This window comes from Muntiacus reevesi, chromosome 4 (genome assembly GCF_963930625.1).
Source record: "Muntiacus reevesi chromosome 4, mMunRee1.1, whole genome shotgun sequence".
Taxonomy (NCBI): Eukaryota; Metazoa; Chordata; class Mammalia; order Artiodactyla; family Cervidae; genus Muntiacus; species Muntiacus reevesi.
This window is the reverse complement of record NC_089252.1, coordinates 165,543,960-165,560,769: the sequence shown is the minus strand read 5'-3', so window position 1 is coordinate 165,560,769 and position 16,810 is coordinate 165,543,960. Positions and strand designations below refer to the sequence as shown.

Below are 16,810 nucleotides of genomic sequence, written 5' to 3'. Positions count from 1 at the left end.
TCTCATAAACTCATATTGAAATAGTAAGAGCCCAGTAGTGAACCTACAACCTCTGATAGTAACAGTACCCTTCTTTGCATTGTAAAGGTGGTTTTTCCTATCATTGTCACATTCTTACTTTTCCCTTCGTAGAGACCTTTGAGTTAGGGCATCTGATATCCTTATTTCACTGAAGAGGAAATTGAGGCAAGGAAAGTTTAAGTAACTTGTCATTCACTAAGACAAGTTAATGAATGAGTTAAAACTGGCTGACATTAGGGTGTCTGTTTTAATTCAGACATCCTGAGATAATGTATCTTTCATATTTATACTAGTCAACTCCTAAGAAGTGCTTTTAAAATCTTATATTTTATTGTGGTTGCGTATACATAGCAACGTTTACCATTTCAACTATCTTTAAGTGTATAGTTCAGTGGTATTAAGTATATCCACATTGTTGTGCATCCATTAAAAATGTTTTTATGTTTATATAAAATATATGGTCCCCATAATACAAAATGTTTCCATTTGGTAGTATTACTATTTTATGATTCAGACACTTTCCCTGGGAGATTATATTTGATGGTGTGTTTGAAATAATTTAAGAACTCCTTTTAGAATTGCTTTCATTCTTCTGAATATCACTGATGGATATTTCTCTTCCTTTGATGATAAAGTTGATTTTCAAAAATGTTATTCAGAGCTTTATCTCCAGAATATTGTAGGGGATCAAGCTGTATAATTTTTTTCAAATAATAAGTGTTAAGTTATCCATTCATTGGAGAAGAAAATGACAACCCACTCCAGTATTCTTGCCTGGAGAATCCCATAGACAGAGGAGCCTGGTGGGCTATACTCCATGGGGTCGCAAAGAGTCAGACACGACTGAAGCGACTTAGCATATCCATTCATTTACTCAGCAAATATTCACCAAAGGCCCACTAAGTGCCTTTCACTCTGGGAGACACTGACTATGCTGTGGTGAACAAAATAGTACAGTTTCCATGAATTGTAGTCTGGAAGGGAAAGTGATCATCGCTTAGTCGTGTCTGGCTCTTTGTGGTCCCGTGGACTGCAGCCCACCAGGCTCCTCTATCCATGGAATTCTCCAGGCAGTAATGCTGGAGTGGGTAGCCATTTCCTCCTCCAGGTGATCTTCCCAACCCAGGGATCAAACTCAGGTCTTCTGCATTGCAGGCAGATTCTTTACTGTCTGAGCCACCAGGGCAGCCCTAGTCTAGTAGAGTATAAACATTAAATTGTGAGTGTGCTAAGCATCATAAAGAGAAAAAATCATGGAAGGACAATGAGTATAATAAGACCTGGGAGAGCCTCTGATTTATACTGGAATACGTGCTCCCCAGAAGTAACGTGTGAACGGTGACCAAAAAATAGGTGTTAGTTAGGCAATTGAGAATTGAAGTCAGACAGAGCAACAGCAGCATGTGCAAAGCCCCTAAGGCATGCAGGTTTGAGGAACCAAAGATGAGTAACCCGTGGGATAATATTTAAAATGGGGAGGGAGCGGGGGGGATAAAATGAGTTCAAAGAAGTAGGCAAAGACCAGATCATGTAGGGGGAATTTGGATTTTAATGCATTATAAAGGCATTAAAGGTTCCAGGCAGCTATCATCTCATCTGGTTTACTGTAGTTATCTTTTAACTGATTTCTCTGCTTATACCCTTAGCCCCTATGATTCATCCTCAAAAATAAACTTTCGGAGAGATCCTTTTGAACTTAAAGCAGGGGCTTTCCTGGTGGTCCAATGGCTAGGACGCCATGCCCCCAATGCATGGGGCCTGGAATCAATCCCACATGCCACAACTAAGACCCAGCGCAGCCAAATAAATAGATTTTTTTTTAATTAAAACATTTCCTGTTATTCCTTCTTCATGTCACTAAATGCCTTCTCATTTCACCAAGCAAAAGCTACAGTTCTTAAAAGAGACTATAAGGCCCTGTATGATCTGGCTCCTGCTATCTTATTTTCTACGACTTTCCTCCATGCTCCCTCTGCTCCCTCCTCACTCAGCACACCCCCCCCACCCCCCCACATTACAAAAATGTTCCTGCCTTGGGGTGTCTACACTTATATGAGTCAGATGTTTCCCTCCTCACTCTGTATACAGTGGTAACTGCTCTTCCCATTGCATGACCACCTGATATTTGCTATAGATATATATTTGAGTTTTTTTGTCTGTTGGCCTCTCCCTACTCCCAATTCGTGCTCCATGAGCATGGGGACTTTGTTTTAGTCACTGCTATAGCCCTATTACCTCAAACAGTGTCTGGCATGTAGCTGGCATTCAAATTAATGAAAAGTAAACGAAATCACAAGTGTGTGTCTGACTTCTGGCTTGTGCATCATAATGATAGCATAATGATAACAGTGGGAGGAGAGACACAGGGGAGGTAGGTTTGGAGTAAGGAGAAGATTATGAGTTAATTTTAGGCATATGCAATTTGTCCTGCCCATGAAACATCCAAATGGATACATCATAGACAGATGGATGTTCTAAGAGTATGGAATACAGACCACAGGCTTAGACTGGAAATAAAAATGTGGCTGTTTGTAGTTGGTTTTAAAATCAGGGAAATGATTGCATCTGTAAAGAGAGGGCATCTGTGAAAAAGAGACTCCAGGACTAAGACTTAAGAGTTTAACATGTGAGTAGAGGAAAGACTGCTGTTGCAACAAGAGAAAAGAAGGGGATTATGGATTCAAGTGGTTTCTAGATTTTGTGATGACTTCCAAAAGAATGAGACCTTGTTATAAGCTAAGAATGCACGAATAAGATTGCTCAGCAATACTGAAATCTCACTTGAGATTGAGGACCACCAGTTTAGAATGATTTAAATTTATTCACTTAAAATTCTCTGTAACAGTGTTTAGCTACATAGTGCATAAAATAGATGGCTGGGTTCATACAATAAGACAATTAGGTTCATCTCGAGTTGAAAGAAAAAGGGGTCAAAGAAGAGCAGATAGGCTAGTCTTCTTGTTTTGGGTGGCTAATGTATTTAGCTAATCCAATAAACATACATTGAGACTTACTCTGTGCCAAGCATTGTTCTAGACATTGGTAATACAGAGTTGAAAAAGACAGTGCCTATTTCTAGAATTTCATTCTAGTGAATAAGATAAACATGTAAATAAATAAGATAATATGTGATATAGAAAGCATGATAGCCAAGTGTTTTAGAAAGCATGATAGCCAAGTGTTTTAGAAGCAAAGAGATCTATTGGGAAATAAGTGAGGCTTCACTAAGGAGGTAACAGTTGAATTGAGTCTTGATTTCATTTGTTGAGTACGTTATTCACTAAGACTTATGTTTGGTTAACCTGGTGATAAAAATAGCAATGACATACCAGAGGTACAACTATAACATTATAGCTCATACTTGTTCACATGAGCACCTTTTTTTTGTCATAGAAATCCCTACATCAGAAATCTTATTTTACCATAGCAGAAAACACATTGCTCATACACTCAATAAACATATTGATACCTCCTGGATGCTATATAGGTAACAGTGCTTTCTCATACATCTCTCATCTCTAAGAAGAGAAGTACCTAAAATATTTTGAGCAGTGACAGTATCAGTGAAACAAACATATAGTCTCCTAAAGTAATTGCATCAAAGACGACATTCATTTGAATTTGAAGGGTTTACTGGAAAATCACTTTGCTTAATAATCAGGTCTCATGTAATTAAAGATCTCTGTTCATTTAGACAGATTTTGCTTTGAATATAAACTGAGTTGTTGACTGACACACATATACAAAACACCAGTATGCATACACATGCATATTATGCATATATGAATGAATACATATATTTTTTAATAGATTTGATATAAAATTAAGGTATTTTGTGTAAATTCTTCAGTAATTACGCAGGGCTTTTTTAAGCATCATGTACCTTGCCCAAGAGAAAGCTTTCAGTAACTTAAGAACTTTCAGTTCTTAAAAGAAATTAAAAACAAGTTAATGCTACTGTTCATAAGGAAATTCCTAATATTAATATTTACTTTATGATTCCTCTTATATTTACTGAATATCATATCAAAGTATCTATATCATCATAATTATACTGCCATCTTCCTAAGACCTTTCTTACCTTCCCTGAAACTTATTTCATTAATCATTTCTTGTTTGTTCTATACCTTTAACCTCACCTCTTCACTGTCTTCCTTTCAGCATATGTACATGGTCAAGTCTTTTTTAAAAAAATGAGGTAGGAGGGAAAAATAAATAAATAAAAAAATAAAAAAATGAGGTAGGAGGAAGACAGAGTACCCTTGACCTTGTAAAGGATGATCTGTGCTTTCTCCCTACTTTCTCATATTCCATTCAGTAATCCTCATGACTGCAGCGTAGCACAGTAGGTAAAAGCTTGGATTTTGCGGTTTGACAGCTTCAAATTCTAGTACTATAACTTTTCAAGTTGTATGATCCTGGATAAGAAACTTTTTAATTTTATCTGTTACATGGAGATAAAATCCTTAAGAAGTACTTGGCACATAACAAGCCTTGTGTAAGTATCAACTACTGCTGTGTCATCACTGTGACCATGATACCACTCCACAGAAATTATATTTGCTAAGGTCTTTCTTGACTGCCTGTCTCACTAGGCTCTTTGTAGCCCCTCTAGTTGACATCTGCTTATAACTGACAAGTCCCAAAGCTGTCTCCACCACAATTCTCCCTCTTGAGTTTTCCTCCAAAATGTAGCTGTTAGATGGACATCCCTGCCTAAATACTATTACAGATAACTCAAACTCAGCATGTCTGTGACTGAACATATTTCCTAGAAGCTTAGTGCTTTTATTTAGTATACCACCTTATAGGTGCACTCATTGACCCAAGTCAAAACCTGACTTACCACAGGATCTGTTGATTCGACTGTTCTTAAATATCACTTGTATCTATCCTTTTCTGTCCTGCCAATACAGTATTTTAACACTTGATTATCTTTTAAATGAACTGTTGAAAAATACATCTAACTCATTTCTTTGTTCCTAACTCATCTTTTTGTTCATCATTTATCCTCTTCTAATTCATTTAGTGTCACATTTAGTACAAAGCGTCATTGTTTTTAAATGCAAATACCTCCTTGCCTAAAAGTCATTTCGTATCACCTAAAGGATAAAATCCAAATTGGACCCTACCTAGTTCCTTAACTAAAAGTTAAGACTCTCATAATTTATTAAGTCTGAGGTCTCTTTATATTTAATGTTGCCTCTTTCCTAGTTGCCTTTCACACACCCACATATGTGCTCATGGACACCCACATGCACATGCACACACATCTCTTTTCCTCTGTCTCTTCTGGACAGATAACTCCTATGCAGTGAGAATCATGCAGTTAGAGACTGTCTTTGGTTTTCTTTTATATCCCCAATGTTTGATACGATGGCAGATAATAGTTCAGTACATTAGAATAGTGTTTCTCACAGTGTTTGGATGAGACTATGCTGGTTAGCAATAAAATAACTGTACAAATTAAGCATAAGTGATCCAAAGCTTTTACAGTAGTTAGGGTAATTTCATTTCTATTAAATCTAATAATTTAAAGATGGGGCTTTGTTTTCTGTATGTTTCTTATTTCATTTTTCTGGTGGTTCATTTTTATTTTATAAAAAACTTTATAAAGAATCAGTCTATGACAGCTTGAAAATTTTAAAAAATATTAGTCCTTCCACATAGATGGTTTGAAAAACACTGAGTTAGGAAAATTTATCTGAAATATTTGCTTCACCTGTACCACATTAATGGTATTTCTGGAGCTACATGTCAAAGAGCACAATAATTTTTAAAAGAATTATAACATGTAATATATATGTATATATGTAGCTCTCACAAAGACCTGCCAATGTAACCAGTTTGATAGCACTTGAATTGGGCTGCCATGTTAATCACTTGGCAGAACATACCCTCACTACTGTGCAAATTGTTTCTTTAATGATTTCACAGTGAATGATATGAAAACATCATTTTAGAACATTATATCTATATTTCTGAAGACTCTTAAAATAATGATCTTCTATTCTTAATATTTGTTGAGTGATTAATCAAGTAAATTTAAAGTTCTTTTTTATTATGAAAATAGAAACCTTCATTGTTCATGTTATCACATAGTTCTTAAACTTCTGTTTCAACTCAGCTTAAATATTGTCATTTATGTGCCTACTGCCATAAAACGATACAGAGAAGTATATGACTTGGTGGTTCTCTTAAAGAATGTAGCAAGTCAGTGAAGCTTTTTTAAAAAAATTCTGCTATCCCTTTCTGTATGTGCCTAGATCTAAAAGATGAGTGGCTCACACAATTCTTAATGTTCATTTGTTCAAAGATGTTTCTTAACTGACTATTGTTCGTGAGGGACTGAATACACACAAAATTATAAAAGTTTGTTTCTTCTTAAAAGCTTTGACAGTCTCCTTGCTAAAAATATTGACATTAATTTTATTGTGAGCCAGTTCTGAATTATTAAAATAGAGTAGGAGATAAGCTACTAAACATTAAAATTGAGTTTGTAAGCTTTAGTTCTCTAAAATACAACTTGCACTAACATTCACTAATGTTATTAGAATCATTTAGCTTTAGAGTGCTTTCAATAAACTGAATATCTAAATATAGAATCATTCAACATATAACCTGTTACTAAAAAACAATTTTTTTTTACAATTGCTGTTGCAGTCCAGTAGTTTTAAAACATCATGCAACTACTTGAAGCTTGTAGCATCCTTATTGATGTAATCGGTTATTAGAATCATTTAGCTTTAGAGTGCTTTCAATAAACTGAATATCTAAATATAGAATCATTCAACATATAATCTGTTACTAAAAAACAATTTTTTTTACAATTGCTGTTGCAGTCCAGTAGTTTTAAAACATCATGCAACTACTTGAAGCTTGTAGCATCCTTATTGATGTAATCGTTATCCCAAAAGCTTTGAAATACATCTCTGTGGTATCCTCTATCCAGTGGATCTTCTATCCAGTTGCTACTTTTAGCTTTTAATATGAAAAATCACTAGTCTTATATAATCATGCTTTTTTAAGCATGACAGTTCTAGTTACAGGAGATACTCACTGCAAGTAGCAGTGTACTCTTTTTGACAGAATTCTTCTTTCTCAGTCCTATAGGTGAAGGGGAAGAGGCATTGACATTTCTTTGCTAGCAAAAGGTTTCCCATTAGTTGTCATACTTACTAAGTTTTCATTAAAATTCTTATTAAATTCAAGTAGTGTGTGAAAAATAGATTCCATAGAATTTGAAGAAAATGCTGATAGCAGAGATTTTAAATGAAGTTTAATTTTTTCATGTCCTAAGCATAGTGGCCAGACTAATGGTAAATGTTAAAATGTTAGAATATTTTGTCTAATTAAAAATGCTGCCTTTAGAATTGCTTTATGTAAAATTCCAATATTTTAAGTAGAGTGTATGCCAATTCTCTCTTCACTAAGTAGGTGGGAGAGGGGAAAAAAATACTTAGTTTTTTAAAACTAAAATGAAAATTATATCCACTTGTATTTTACATACACAAATTTGTTCTTTAAAGAAAACTTGGAGAATGGAAATGTAAAGCAAAACATGGCTTTAGTTGTATTTGTTTCCCCAGAATATATAGAGAAACTTCAGAATTGATCCCTCAAATATAATGAGATTTTCCTTTTCTAAGGAGAAAAATAACAAAAACATGCAGTGTCTTAAAAATATCTCATTTTTCAAATCTCCATGGTGAAGGGGCAGGCTTATATTTGTAGTTCTTCATTGTGAAAGTCTACATCATATTTTTTTGTCTTATCCACTACTTTAGTACATAATTAGAGCCAGTATCCCAGTTTTAATAGAATGCTTTGGAGTTATACAGTACCTTTTTAGGATGTTTATACTGTTGTCGTGACAAAAAAAACCAATCTGACAAATCTGAAAATTCTTGATCCATCTAATCTTAAAATCCAGAAAAAATTTATTGGGGGGTATTCTAATATTACTTTAACCATGGATTACTTTAGGTTTTATTTTTTTAAATCATAAGAAAATAATTTCCATTTTAGATTGGGTTTTTATATTTAGCATTGGTTAGCTAAAAAGTGTAGCTACTTTAAGAGTTGTGAGTGGCATTGCAGTTTGATCAGTTACAGAATGAGTTACACAATTCTCAAAGGCTTTAGGTAATCAAAAATTAAGTTTGTTTTCTTTCCTGTTCTAGTTACCGGTTTACTAAAATAGTGAGCATACATGATCACTTGAAAATTGGGCTTCTGGAGCACCTGAACAGAAAGGGAGTGGTTCATATTCAGCATTACAAAAGACAGCCTTCTCTTTTTGAAGGGGATTACTTTGACTATTTTCCAGGTACTGGGGAAATTCCAGATTCATTACAAGTTATTGGGATGGCTATTAATTATTCATTTCCTAAAATATGTTGATTATAGACTTGAGATTTGGTTATATAGTAGAACTTTATATCACTTGGTCAGTTTTTTTAAAAACTGGAAGATTGTAGTGAAATACAAAATTGAGACTCTTACATGAGTCACTTTTTCAGAGAATTCTAGAAACATCAGTCTTACTGATCAGAACATTTAATGGAAGAACTTATTGACAGTAATATAAGAAAAATAGGATTTTTGCATGTGTGTTTAAGGAAAAGTTATTTTAAAAAAGCCTTGTAGTCTTTCCAAGAAATTTAAATAATTAGAGAAAATCAGACTTTGTATAATACACCAATTATAGCCTGTTGCGTTAAAGGTGGAAATGTATAACCAGAGAGTTTTTCATAGATAATTAACACTTTTAAAAATAGTTGAATACTATGTGCATTTTTAAAAAAAGAGTTCTTCATGGTGATAGTGGTTAAAAGTCTGTATACATTGACCCATATAGAATGTCCAGTAGATGAGATCTTTGATTATTTAGAATAATTCTCTGAAGAATTATTATGTCTAGTTCCAGGTTGATTTGAGGGAAAGAGTCTTCATGAAAATATATTACCATATATTTTCCTTTCACGTATCTTTTACTTATATGGATTTATCTTGATAGTTATTTTTTTGGAGTATTCATATTAGTTTCTTTTTCTTCATTAAGAAACCCTCTTTAGGCATAATTTGGACTTTTATTTTTTAACTTGTAGAGCTTTGAGTAGGTTATAGTTATATAGCAGGCTGCAGTTCAGATCTTAGTCAAGTGTTCTCCCACTGTTCTCAGTCTAAAGACTGCTTTACCATATAAGTTTTTGATTCGCTCATCACACCTTTATTACTGTATGTGCCAGGCATTGTGCTAGATGCTGAGTTACAAAAGCAAATAGTACATGGACTCTGCTCTCAGGATAAAGACAGTATAAGAGTTCAAGTTAATAGAATTAGTCCAGAAGAAGGAACATTAGTTTATCTTTGAGGTACTGAGATGTTGAGATGAGTTTTAAAGAATAAGTAGGAATTTCTTACAGGGGAAGAACATACTAAGGGAAAGTGTACATGCTGAGGCTCAGTCTTAATACTTTAAGAAATATACCATAAGATCCCTAATTCAAATTCACATGCAAGAATTCACATTCTTAACATGCAGTTTTGATTTTAAATGCATATGTGAGCACAAGTAGAGAAGTACAAAGTCACTTTGAGGAACAGATTTGCTCACAGAATGATTGGTTTGCACATAATACACCATCTCATCATTCTTCCTTGACCAACATCTTTTCACAGTAGCTTGAATCCTGAACCTTCCAGTTAGACAGCTGCAAAGAGGCTGAGTCACACAGGTTAAATTAATGAATGCCAAAAGTCTACTATATACTAAATATGAAATTTTAGTATTCATATTACCATATACTAAATATGCAATTTAGTTTTTAATACTTAGATCTTCAAATGCTTTTGTCAGTTTTGCACACTATTAACTTGCCTTGGGATCATAAAAAGTTTAAATGAGTATTTAGCCTAGTTAGCAAGTGCATTTGCCTGTTAATTAATGTAGGTTTTTTTACTTTTTCTCTTTTGCATCAAGAATTGAAACTACCCCTGGAGAAGGAAATGGCAACCCACTCCAGTATTCTTGCCTGGAAAATTCCGTGGACAGAGGAGCCTGGCAGGCTGCAGTCTGTGGGGTCACACGGCCGAGCACGCACACGTGAGGGGGGGTGGAGGGAGATGGGTTGGTAGCAGTTAACAGAGGTAGGGCTGAAAAAAAGAATTGAAACTACTAATACAGAATCTTTTTCTTCAGTCTGATTATTGCTTCCTTTTTAAAATGGTATTTGGCAAAATTCTATGCAATATTAGGACTGATTCTGGATACAGTTATATTACAAACAAAATGTGGCTTAAGATATGTGTTTTATGATTAGTCACATTACTTCATATTTGGACCTCGTTTTTTGATGTGAATTTGTAAGAGCTAGTTCTTAAACTATGGAAGTGTTTGCATTTAGTCAGTGTCAAGCTGTTGAAATCAAATGAATTTAATAGAGGTGAAGTTCAGCATGTTATATGACTAGTAGAAAGTCAGAAAAACTCATAAATGTCCATAAAAATAACATGCTAATATTGTTTATATAATCATTTTTTGTTTTTATGATACATTCATATATAGTCTCAGGGTTTGTGGGGTTTTTTTTTTTAGTTCTCAGTTCTTTATAAACTGAGAATTTATAAGAAAAATGATGTACGTTATGGATGAAGGTTTTGCGTGTTGTTGTTTTCTCCAGTTCAGAAAGTATTGAGAATAAGAGATACATTCACATAGGCACAACATATGTTGTATGATTTCTAGTCTATATTATGTTGTTGGGGTAAAGTATCTTATGAGTTAATAAGGACATTTTCTGTGTCTACATATATAGGAGTTCATATCCCTAGGAAAGGAATTATTTTGGAACACTTCCAAACAGATAGGAAAGTGGTGTTTTTTATATTAGAAGAATCTTTGAGAGATATGCTTTAGAACTTTGGTTATAGTTTTTATTACTGTATTAATGAAATTTATCTTTATTCTTTAAAATATTGTACTTAATGGAAGCCAGTCCAATATCGAATTTTCTGGTAATTGTCAAAGGTGTTTATGTTTCTGAGAAAGCCTCATGATAAAAGATTGAGTAATGAGTTGCATAAATTACAAATCAATTGTATTATGGGCAAATTTAAGAAATAAGCTTCTTTTCTTCTGCCAGAGCGATAGCATTGAATACTAATATCACCTGGAACATGAAAATATTTTAGTTCTTTGAGTTCTTTTCCAATTGGACCTTGAAATTGATACCAAAAGAGAACTTTTAATATATAACTGGTTTTTGTATTATTTCAAGAATATAATGACTCCATTATTTTCACAGTGAGTGAGAAAAGAATGGTATTTTCAAGAGGTGGAAGAAAAGTCTGATACCAGTTTAGTTTTTGAAATATTATGGAGTGTGTCTTAGAAAAATTGAATATCTGTGTTTGTATGTATTTGTACAAATTTTTAGAAAAATTAAGGTCGTGAGTTCCCGGAAACATTACTTTTAACAAATAAGATGCTTTGGGGGACTATCTAGGACTTAATAGTTCACATTTAAAAATAAGGTTTATCTCAGGATACATAGGCTATGTGCCTATGGCTGATTCATGTATGGCAGAAGCTGACACAATGTTGTAGTTATCCTCTAATTTTTAAAAAAATGTAAAAATAAATTTTTAATAAATACATTGCTTATGATATCTTGACAGGAAATACAGGCAATTATTTACTGAAACCATTGTGTTTTTGTTTTGTTGTTTAGTTTGTTATCAGTTAATTATTATCAATTTCAAACTGGCGTGAGTCACTATGAAAATAAGCAGTGTTCCCTTTAAAAATCCAAGTAGAGACCTGTTACAAAGCAGATGGTGGTAGATTAAATGAAAGTCAAAAAAGGGCCAGGGAGTTTTTAATAGGTGCTGTCTTTTTGAATTTGAAATTTTAATCTGAAATTGCTATTAAAGGATTTGTAGCAAGGAAGTGACATAATCAAGTCTTAAATTTTAGTGACAAATTTTAGAAAGATCACTGTGGATGGAAAACTAAAAATTTTTCAATTATAGTTGGCAGCTCTTTGCAAGATAAGGATAACTATGAATAATTAAGTAAAAGCAAAGTGCAAGAATTATTCATGTTTGCACAACTTGATTTCTTTGAAGTGTTTGGTAAAACGTTAGCTTCTTTATATAATTGTTGCACACAGTAGTAGAATATTATACATTCTTAGTATAACCCTGAGCTGATCAAATATAAGGATTTGAAGCTAATTTATAATTGTTGTAAGTGCTATCTTACCTCCACTTTGCTTCATTGACAATTTAGTGTTGGCCCCGTTTGTACTCAATCAGATGCTACTACTGAGTGATGGCATTTATGCCCTGTGTAGTCATGGTATATTCTAGGTTGCTGGCCCCTACCTCCAAGCTGGGTATAAAACCAATATATATTATAAAAAGAAAATGAAACTGAGAAAGCCTGTAAGATTATGGAAGATTGAGATGTAAAAGGAGCTAAGAGCAAAAGTACGAAAAGAAAATCCTTCCCTGATTGCATCTTACACTGTAGCCTGCCTCTTTTCTATATAAAATTTTTTACTGTTGAAAATGACATGTAAATAACAACCTCTGTAGCCCACCTCAAACAATTTTTGACTGTTGATATTGTTTTCACTGCCTAAAATAGTGTAATAACAAGTTCCATATTATAAAGAGTTCTCCCTCTTATCTTGAGGTTGGGGCCAGACTACCAGTTTGCACAATATTATTTTTATTAGACAGAAAATTCCAAATTAGATATCATGGTTACATGAGTACACAAAAATTGATTTTTAATTGAAAACACAAAATACAACACCATGATTTATTTTTAAAATTGAATGTGCTTAAGTTTTAGCCAACAGTATATGACATATAGTTTATAACATCCGGGTTATCAGCATAAGCTCAGCAGGCTTAATTTTTCATAGTTACCAAGACTGTTTAACTTAGTTCTTATGAGTGGTAAGCAAGCTTTGAAAAACTTTTATTTTCATTAATATAAATTCTGAACTCTCCTATGAATGGGTTTCTACTACTTTACATGCAAACAGCTAACTTCACTTAAAGCATTTTGTCACTGTACTCCAAAACAAATATCTTCCTGCAGCCAAAAAGTTACCTCTATGACTGTATGTCTGTGTCAGTCTTTATATATTCTACTTAATGGCTCTAGACATCTAATTGATAAAGTAATATTGGGTTCAAAATGAAGTCACATTATATAGCATTATCAACTTAAAGTTATTTTAGCTTGAGATAAAATATTGTGGGAAAACTGTACTTCCACTGTCTGTTTTATTTTAGATCCTAAATTGTTCAAAATGGAACAGAGCTGGAGAATTAACTTATTCATAATTTTAATCATGCCATAAAGTAAAATTGGGTTGTTGTATTATTAAATAAGAACTGGAGGAAGTAAGAACACTGTTGGCCAGAGTTCACATAATAGAAGTTTGTTTTCTCAGGCTCAGCTGATCTGTACTGTCCCTTCTAGAAAATGTTTGACCCAAAAGGAAAATTTAGAAGGCTACTCTTTCATGATGATGAACTGACAATGGAAGCAGTAAATACCTCTTTAAAGTGCATTTCTTGCTTGTGCTCCATCTCAGTTTTTAGCTCCTACGCAGGCTAATTGACAAATGCCTGGGATGGTTAGACAATCCATAATTTCTGCCAGGAAAAAAACTCTGAACTTCGCTCCCAGTTAACCTGTAGTTTGCTGTGGTTAAAATTAATGTAGGTTTTGCAGCAACAAATATTAGCATTTTCATTTACTATAAATAATTGACTTGAAATTTGGGAAATGAATAGTTGAGTACATCATTTGAATGTTTATTTGATCAGTTATGTATTAGTGCAAGAGGCCATCAATGTAAATTTATATACATATATAAAATCACTTTGTTTCTGCATTGTAATGTTTGATATATATGGTTTCTTTTACTTGAAAATATATTTTACTTTTTGCAGTGTTTGAGCAATACACCTCCACTTACTGAATATTTCCTGAATGATAAGTATCAAGAAGAACTGAATTTTGACAATCCCTTAGGAATGAGAGGTGAAATAGCTAAATCTTATGCTGAATTGATCAAGCAAATGTGGTCTGGAAAGTTCAGCTATGTCACACCAAGAGCCTTTAAGGTTAGTATCTTAAATACATTTTTCATCAAGGCCTTTTCACCCCCAAGAGGACAGAAGTCTCTGGGAAAAGAGCAAAGAATCATAGCTATTACAATGGTTGGTGGCCCTCCAGAGGGACTCAGCATATAAATAGATATGCAGCAAATAAAGTATTACATTTTCAGGGTGGGGTACAGAATAGATAATTAGCTTAAAATGTCCGAAAAGGTGCTCGATTCGGCAGCACATATTACTAAAATTGGAATGATACAGAGAAGATTAGCATGGCCCCTGTGCAAGGATGACACACAAATTCGTGAGGCGTTCCATATTTTTAGACGAATGGATAAGAAAGCTGTGGTACATATACACAATGGAATATTACTCAGCCATTAAAAAGAACTCATTTGAATCCGTTCTAATGAGGTGGGTGAAACTGGAGCCCATTATACAGAGTGAAGTAAGCCAGAAAGAAAAACACCAAACGCATATATATGGAATTTAGAAAGATGGTAGCGATAACCCTACATGCAAGACAGAAAAAGAGACACGGATGTCTCGAACAGACTTTTGGACTCTATGGGAGAAGGCGAGGGTGGGATGATCTGAGAGAACAGCATCGAAACATGTATATTATCAAGTGTAAAACAGATCGCCAGTCCAGGTTGGATGCATGAGACAAGTGCTCGGGGCTGGTGCACTGGGAAGACCCAGAGGGATAGGATGGGGAGGGAGGTGGGAGGGGGGTTCAGGATGGGGAACACATGTAAATCCATGGCTGATTCATGTCAATGTATGGCAAAAACCACTACAATATTGAAAAGTAATTAGCCTCCAACTAATAAAAATAATTGGGGGAAAAAATATCCTAAAAGAGTTCTGGGAGATGGTAAAGGAAATAAATAAAAGTTGAGAAATACAGGTATGGTTCAAAATGACAACAGACAGACAGCAGATTGCTTTAGAATGTAGCATATCTCTAAGAAACCTACGTAAATATTTTCTACAAATGTAAAGACTAAATTTGGGCAAGTCATTAAGCTCTGAGAACTCTTATTTTGAGAGTCATAAGTTTGAAAAATTACTGAAATTAGTCTGCAAAGCAAACACTAAGTATTGAGTATGGTGATGGTGGTAGATTAGTCACTAAGTCGTGTCTGACTCTTGCGACCGCATGGACTGTACCCTGCCAGGCTCCTCTGTCTGTGGGATTCTCCAGGCAAGAATACTGGATTGGGTTGCCATTTCCTCCTCCAGGAGCTCTTCCCAGCAGTTTTCAATCACTTTTTATACAACTTAAATGATTTTCTTATAGGAAATCGACTGGGCAACATTTTATTAACTGTATGCTAGCTCTTTAAAAATAAATAGCAACAAAGCAGAAAAACTCCTGCATTTGTTCCTTAACTTTCCAAATTTCGGACCAGCTAGTTTAGACAAATCATTCCTCAGCCTTTATCCATAATTCCAGTTATTTTCATTTTACGAGATGTTCTCATTAAAACTTACATTGTAAATAGGTCCTTGAAACCTGATTTTTTTCTTTCACATTTCTTTTCAGTCTCATCAAAAAAATACTTAGCACTGCAATGGCTAGAAAAATTATATATGAGCATGAATATTCCTTTTGTCTCTACGAGATTTATCCTCTTTAAAGACAGGAGCTGAATGAGAGCACTGTAGTTTTCAAGTGACCCAAAAATGTTACTAAATTTTAAGTCTGTGTGTGTGTGTGAGCTCAGTCATATTCGACGCTTTGTGACCCCATGGACTGTAGCCCACCAAGCGTCCTCTGTTCATGGAATTGCTTCCACTAAGAGCAAGTCTTTAGTGTTTCCCAGTTCTTTGTATAAAACTGCAATGTTTTCTCATTGTTCTTTCCTCGGGTCAACATTTCTTTTCTATTTTACAGATTAGTTACCATTATTAAAGTATTTTTAGATATGTATTTATGTGTATTTATCCATATGTAATTTTCGTATCTGCAAATTACTAGAAAAGTGCCACAGGTTGATTTCAGGATTACAAATAAATTTTAGGAAGTAGATGAATTCACAGATAGGGAATATCGATTATATATTTTTTAAGTCCCTAGAACTGATGTTATAGTTTTGCTTTTCTTACAGACACAGGTAGGACGTTTTGCACCTCAGTTCTCTGGATACCAGCAGCAGGACTGTCAAGAACTATTAGCTTTCCTATTAGATGGACTTCATGAGGATTTGAATAGAATTAGGAAAAAACCATATATACAATTAAAAGATGCTGATGGAAGACCAGATAAGGTAAATTTAACCATGCTATTGTCACATTATTATAATACTGTGATATCTCTGTGTAATATGTGTCTGTTTTCCTTATAGGTAGTTGCTGAAGAAGCCTGGGAAAACCATTTAAAAAGAAATGATTCTATCATAGTAGATATATTTCATGGCCTTTTTAAATCAACTTTAGTTTGTCCCGAATGTGCTAAGATTTCAGTAACATTTGATCCTTTTTGTTACTTGACACTTCCATTGCCCATGAAGAAGGAACGTACCTTGGAAGTTTATTTAGTTAGAATGGATCCACTTACCAAACCTATGCAGGTAAGTAATGATTCTTTTCTTTGCATTTGTTATTTTTATGAAAAATTAGTGCTGAGTCCTTATGCCTT

At 34.0% G+C, this 16,810-nt stretch overlaps 1 protein-coding gene and 1 non-coding gene across 6 annotated transcripts in view; both read left to right on the top strand.

Annotated features, from left to right (window-relative positions):
- USP15 (ubiquitin specific peptidase 15) overlaps nucleotides 1-16,810 on the top strand; it is a 125,480-nt gene that overhangs the window by 87,382 nt on the left and 21,288 nt on the right. For 3 of the 5 annotated variants that reach the window (XM_065934730.1, XM_065934729.1, XM_065934731.1), the window contains 3 exons: nucleotides 14,002-14,175; nucleotides 16,281-16,439; nucleotides 16,518-16,742. In XM_065934730.1, the coding sequence (XP_065790802.1) occupies nucleotides 14,002-14,175; nucleotides 16,281-16,439; nucleotides 16,518-16,742 (558 nt within the window). Of the gene's footprint in view, nucleotides 1-8,204; nucleotides 8,351-14,001; nucleotides 14,176-16,280; nucleotides 16,440-16,517; nucleotides 16,743-16,810 lie in introns of those variants that run through there. The other 2 variants (XM_065934732.1, XM_065934733.1) reach the window with 2 other exon arrangements.
- On the top strand, nucleotides 14,383-14,490 carry LOC136167999 (U6 spliceosomal RNA). The gene has a single exon (XR_010663167.1). It is a non-coding gene; the product is annotated as a U6 spliceosomal RNA (small nuclear RNA).